The sequence below is a fragment of the Lactuca sativa genome, chromosome 7 (assembly GCF_002870075.4).
Source record: "Lactuca sativa cultivar Salinas chromosome 7, Lsat_Salinas_v11, whole genome shotgun sequence".
NCBI lineage: Eukaryota > Viridiplantae > Streptophyta > Magnoliopsida > Asterales > Asteraceae > Lactuca > Lactuca sativa.
The window spans coordinates 194,973,406-194,979,405 of NC_056629.2; the positions used below are offsets into that span (position 1 = coordinate 194,973,406).

A 6,000-nucleotide genomic window follows, 5' to 3' on the forward strand; every position below is an offset into this window, starting at 1 on the left:
TTTTAGTCTTGTTCTAACTTCAGGACAAGTTAGGGTTAAGCTTGGGGTGATTTGATAGCTTATTTTATTTCCTTATTTTTATTAGTTTATTTTTGATTTTTAGATCTTTTTATCATTATTGCATTATATTTTATTTATTTTCTTTATTATGGATCATACCGGAGACTTTTTATGTTGCATGAGGTATTTTGTAGGGTTTTGGAGCTTGTCGTGGTTATGGTTTAGCTTGGAAATGGGCTTTGTGGGTTTCCGAGGCATTATTGGGCTTTGCGGATCCATTAAGGGAGATTTGGGCTTAAAAGGCTAAAGACTTGGATGAAGTGGGCTTGTGAAGATGGATCATGGATTGTTATTTTGGGCTTGGAGCATCTATATTTGAAGCTAAAAGATGATTGGTTAATTTGAATCATGTGGGATATGGAGGGGACCAAGAGAATCTTTGGTAGTGGGATGGTTAGTGGAGGAAAAATGAGCCAATAGCATTCCAGCAACACTTGCGCGGGTGGAATTTCTGTCGCGCAGGTACCCGCGCAACTGCCCAGTTTTGGGCATTTTGGTCATTTGGCTTACCATTTACCTTGGGGGTTGGATCTATCAGCTATCACTTCGATTTTACACCATTGAAGACCAGAAGAAGGCGATTTTGGAGCTTGAAACTCATTTCTTTTCATCTTTCCAAGTTATTGGTAGTTTCTTTATGCAATTAGACTTTTGTGATTGTTATTCTATTGCCATGAGTGGCTAAATCCTCTATTTTGGTAGACCTTGGCTAAAACCTTTGAATGTTTGTGGGTTTTTGAAGGATTTATGCTTATTTATCATTTATCTTATGTCTATGATTCTAGTTCATATTTCCTATGCTTGTTTAATGCTTTGATCATGACTTGGTACTTTAATAAGCAATTGTTAGTTTACCGTGTCACACTGATGTGAGATACATGAACATAGTCATCTTGGCTTTTTTTGACTTACTTACTAAAAATTCTTGTTTCTGATCTTACAAATGTATATGGACAAATAAGTGAAGAAAATAGACAACAAAGAGATCTTGGCTCTACTACATCAACTACTATTGCTTGGTGACCGGATTCTCGTAGCAAATGTATGTGACATACTAAATGCAAGAAGTAACTATGTATTTCCTTTGTTTTGTTTGTTATAACATTCTACTTTTATTTATTCTTATTATATCATTGTACTTTAAGTAACTTCATGAGACTTTTGATGATTTTGTTTATTTAATTCTTTATAAATTTACATTATTTGTCCTATATAAGAAAGTTGATAAATTTTTTTCTCTAACCCTTAGATTTTATTAAAACAAAATTTTTAGCATGATTTTTAGGCTCAACCCCTTTATCAATTTAGGGTTTTCACTTTTCATAGTCGATCGAGCATTAATCCATCACGATTCCGACCTCTACACTCCACAGCAGTTACAATCGTCGGTTCCTCATTAGTCATTCCCGCACCCGGCGGTAGTCTAGCAGCGCTAGGCTGCAATCAACGGCACCGCCGGTAGTCCAGCAGCGCGAACACCTCCAAATCGCCACTCCAGCAGTTCCAGCAGCGCCAGCTGCAATCGACAGTTCGACACTAGCCAAGAAATCATAGGTAATACTCTTTGACTTCATATACATTAGCAAACCTTCAGCAACCTGCTTATGCAACTTCAGTTAACTTTGCTAATTGCTTCCGTTGTTGAATGGAGCGAGTATTCAAGCTTAAAAGCACACATAATTCTGTCTTCTGATTATTGTAGGCAAATTTCTGATCGTTCTTCACCTAATTGTTAACTACACTATTTTACTGTGTGTGTGATTCTCGATCCTAAATTATTGTTTTTCTTTTGAGTTTGTTTACTGAGTATAACTGTTTAACTGTTCTGTTGAAGAGGATTTACATCGAATTATCTGTTCAATGCAAAATGCGGATGAAAAACAGAAACAAAAGTTCAGTAATATTGCCTCAGAAACTCTCTAACGACTCCATTCTTCAACAGCCAAAGTAAATTTCCGTTTCTTCTGTGTTCATTTTAGGGTTCGAGACTGATATGCACACATCGATAACCTACTTTAAGCCAATTCTTGTTTTCCACCAATGTATTACTAACTATGATTTCATTTGTCATGTGTTCATTTAGTTCTTATGAAGGTGAAAGTCTACTCCATCTTCTTAACTCGATTCAAAGGTAACAAATACATTGCATTACAATTTACAAATTATAATGAATTTAAAGTATAATACATTACAGTATATACTTTTATGCCCTCACCAAAATTTCTACATTCATACACAAACTAAAACAAGCTTATTGTGTTTGCACCAGAGAACTCAAGTTAGCTAGACTTTCAGATGAATCTTTACCTCATAAAATTTGGCTTAAGGTTTTAGTTTTCTCTTTAAATCTAGTTTTATTTTATAAGTTGTTTCAACTTTGACTGATGATGTTTTCTATATGTTCTTTATTAGCAACAACTTTCAATTGGTGTCAATGATGTGACACGTGTGCTTGAACGGATGCCACCACTTCATGGATCTTTAAGTTCTCCCACAGAAAGTTCTAATGCTAAAATGTCTCCCCTTCATTTGCAGGTTATCTGGGACTTTAAAATTGTGTAACATTGTAAAATTTGTTTTTTTTGGCATGCAAGGGTAAAATGGTCATTTAGTCTCATATTCAGTATAGAAAAGAAAAGATGTTATGCATGCTACACTTTATCCAGGACTTAATTTGAAAAAGAAAAGAAACAACCCCTAAATGCTTTATGGACAACGACTGTTTCCTTTTTGAACTGAAAATGACAACTTTACCCTTCTATGTAAAAATGATGCTAACTAAAAACTGACTACTAAAAACAGGCCATACTTATAGCAACAGACTGCAACCCTCGATCGCTTACAAAGCACCTACCTAGCCTGGCCTCTTCTAGGGGCGTTTCCGTCATTTTTGTGAAAGATAAGAAAGGGGGATCTTTTAAACTAGGTGAAATTGTGAATCTTAAAACGGCTATGGCAATTGGAGTCAAGGTAATCATACTACAAAACTTGAATTAGTAGTACTCTTCTAGGGGTGTTTCCGTCATTTTCATTTTTGCTCTTTCTCTCATATATTGTTTTGCTTCTTTTAGGCCAGAGGAAATGCAATTAACAAAGTCATAGCCGAGATTTTGGGAGATAAAGACATTGTGGGGCCATAAAATCGAAGTTCAAGGAGATGTGTGATGTGTTCATAGTCTTGGCATCAACTTGAAAACATTTTTGTTAAGAGGGTGTAATTGAAACAATCATGGAACTTCAGGGGCTTGTTTAGTCTATATATAATTTTATATCAAGGACAATCTAGTAATTTTAAATGTTTACAACTGTTTTCATGCAACTACCAATAGTTACTTATTCATGGTGTCATACAAGGGCTTGTTTAATGTCTCCGGCAAGTATAATACAAGAATCCCTCCCACAATCCCACATGCCCCAAACACCATAAACGGAAAACCACCACCAACAACCACCACAAAAGGCACCAATATCGCACCTAACTGAATCATCTGGGTCCCACATCCAAGTGCGACATTTCTCACCACAGTTGGAAACAACTCCATTGCATATATAAACATCAAATTAAAAGTCCCTGCCATCCCAAATATTCCCAAAACTCCACACAACATCGTAACCTCCTTCCAAATCCCTCTGCTTCCCAATATCCCCCCGATAATACAGAACACCCCACTGAACCACTGTGTTCCAATCCCAAGCGGCTTCCTTCCAAATCTATCAATCAAAATCGCGGTCAGTAGATACGCTGGCATCTCCACAATAGCATTTAGTAACACAGCCAAATAGAGATTCGTTTTTAGATTCACAACGTTTAAATTCAGTCCGTAGTACACGATTGAGCATGTGAAGTCGACTCCCATCACAAGAAACAATCGTTTCCTCGTTAATGGTGACTTGATCACATCTATCACCGATCCCCTAACCACCACAGTTTCTATGGTTTCATTTCTGATAGTATTAGAAACTGTGTCATGATCATGATCACTACTACTATTGCATTCCTCGTTTAAGGCAATGTAGACATTTTTAGGGAGGTGTTTCCCATTGGATTTGGCTATACTATGCATTATCTTCATGGCTTGATCGGTTTTCCCTTGAATAAGGCACCACCGAGGGGATTCAGAGATGAAAGGGAGAATGAAAACGATGTAGAGGATGGAGGGTATGGAAGAGGCGATGTAGAGGGAACGCCATGAGTATCGGAATATGTACGCTATGCCTGAGAGAAGGGCTATTCCGATTGAGAAGAAATAGAAGGTGGACATTCCGGCAATACCACGCTTGGTGGGACCTACTGGCTCGGTGGCTAGAACAAAAGCGCAGAGTCCAACTCCGCCAGTGCTGAATCCGGTGAGTACACGGAGGAGGACGTAGGTCCAGTAGTTGGGGGAGATGGATGTTAGTAGACCGAAAACAAAGCTCAAACTACATACGATCGTTAGCGACCCTTTTCTTCCCAGTTTTGAATCCGATAGATGACCGAATATTCCAGCACCTGTGACGTAAGATTTAGTATAGAGAGAGAGAAAAAGAGTGTGTGTGTGTGTGAGAGAGAGAGAGAGAGAGAGAGAGAGAGAGAGAGAGAGAGAGAGAGAGTGTGTGTGTGTGTTTTACCTATCATGCAGCCGGCGAAGAACAGAGCTTGAACCAACCCAACCTTGTATTTTTCTCCACAAACCAGACCCCACTCAGCCACCGTTGACCACCCTTCACCATCATCCCAACGCCATGAACCTGGGTCAAGCCCACAAACGCTCTTGTCAGCGTCCCATACACATCCAGAACCTGGTTCGCATGTCCAACCCTGTTCACAGTCGGCGAAGATCATAACCATGGTGTGGATGGATTGGAGAGCCCAAGCTATACACGTAAGAATGAAATGTTTGAGCTGCCAGAACCCAAACTCGCCGCAGTATTTGGTTAACATTTGGTCGACGGAGAGCCACTCGAGTGGCAGTTCATGGTCGTCTGGAGGGAGGAGAGGTGGCCGGAGATCATTCAAAGCCTCTGTATGGTGTGACATCGGCGGTGATAAGTTTGTGAATCAGGGAAGATATTTTATTTTTGTTATATAAGGGAAAGGATATGGGTGATTTCTGAACATAAAGTGCTGGAAAACAGGTGTTCTTGGAAAATAAAAAACTGTGCCACTTGTTGATGACATCATCACATGTTCTTTTGATTTCAAGTTGTTAAGGGGTAAAGTTTTAGAATGGTCTTGATCAAGGCCGACATTCTCTTTATTAATTTTAAATTTTTTCCTAAAATTGGAATAATTAGATGCCGCCGGGGAGGGGCTACCGGTAGGAAAGGGTGGTTGACTGTTGTTGAACATTTTGTACAATAATTGAGTTCAATTCCAAAAATGACCATGATCTTTAGTGACAGAAGTAGATATCTCAATTAACTCATTTTGCCCTTCCTGTAATATCCAAATTTTATGGATCAGTAATGTGATCTTATAGCTTTTTCAGGAAATAAGTTTGAGAGTTGTTTATATTTTGAGTTGGTATCGATTTTAACTTTGATGATTCAAAATGTTAATAAAGAGTGTGCTTCATTAGTTTGTCCTTTGTACGTAATCAAAGGGATAAAAAAATAAACAGTTATGGCGTATATGTTTAAATAATCATATCATTTCGATTAGAAAGGGAGGCAAATGAAGGGTGCACAAAGTCGTGCAGGTTGGGAGCGAAACACCGGTGTCACAATTACACCACCGGTACCACATAATGTGTGGGTTGGGTGGTTACATGCAATCGTTGCTCCCACCCTCTTTTCTCTCATCTCTACTTGTAACATATGCATCATAACTTGTACCAATATGAGTTGAAAGGGATTAATAATAATTTTCCTTTATTGTGGTTGGAAGGAATGGAAGTGACAGAAAAAAGAAAAACTTATATAACTAGATGGATGTAGCCTTTAACAAGCGGGGGGATA

At 38.4% G+C, this 6,000-nt stretch overlaps 2 protein-coding genes across 2 annotated transcripts; one reads left to right on the plus strand and one right to left on the minus strand.

The window, feature by feature from the left end:
• Positions 1 to 1,312: 1,312 nt before the first annotated feature.
• LOC111901014 (uncharacterized) lies at positions 1,313 to 3,379 on the plus strand. Its single transcript, XM_023896879.3, has 7 exons — positions 1,313 to 1,614; positions 1,895 to 2,007; positions 2,144 to 2,191; positions 2,330 to 2,387; positions 2,473 to 2,595; positions 2,863 to 3,030; positions 3,132 to 3,379. Exons 2-7 carry the CDS (start codon positions 1,928 to 1,930, stop codon positions 3,198 to 3,200), a joined length of 546 nt encoding a protein of 181 aa, XP_023752647.1. The 5' UTR covers positions 1,313 to 1,614; positions 1,895 to 1,927; the 3' UTR covers positions 3,201 to 3,379.
• Positions 3,293 to 5,208, minus strand: LOC111901012 (organic cation/carnitine transporter 4). Its single transcript, XM_023896878.3, has 2 exons — positions 4,672 to 5,208; positions 3,293 to 4,552 (listed from the first exon to the last, which is right to left on the minus strand). The coding sequence occupies exons 1-2, from the start codon at positions 5,078 to 5,080 to the stop codon at positions 3,390 to 3,392; spliced, it is 1,572 nt and encodes a 523-aa protein (XP_023752646.1). The 5' UTR covers positions 5,081 to 5,208; the 3' UTR covers positions 3,293 to 3,389.
• Between the last annotated feature and the right edge of the window lie 792 nt (positions 5,209 to 6,000).

What these genes read in the sequence shown, in the direction of transcription:
- LOC111901014 (XM_023896879.3), top strand. Translation starts at nt 1,928, where the DNA reads ATGCGGATGAAAAACAGAAACAAAAGTTCAGTAATATTGCCTCAGAAA. An exon ending in CTTCTTAACTCGATTCAAAG is followed by an intron (nt 2,192 to 2,329) that starts GTAACAAATACA and finishes TGTTTGCACCAG; the next exon opens with AGAACTCAAGTTAGCTAGAC. An exon ending in CTCATAAAATTTGGCTTAAG is followed by an intron (nt 2,388 to 2,472) that starts GTTTTAGTTTTC and finishes GTTCTTTATTAG; the next exon opens with CAACAACTTTCAATTGGTGT.
- LOC111901012 (XM_023896878.3), bottom strand. Translation starts at nt 5,080, where the DNA reads ATGTCACACCATACAGAGGCTTTGAATGATCTCCGGCCACCTCTCCTC. An exon ending in CTTCGCCGGCTGCATGATAG is followed by an intron (nt 4,553 to 4,671) that starts GTAAAACACACA and finishes CTTACGTCACAG; the next exon opens with GTGCTGGAATATTCGGTCAT.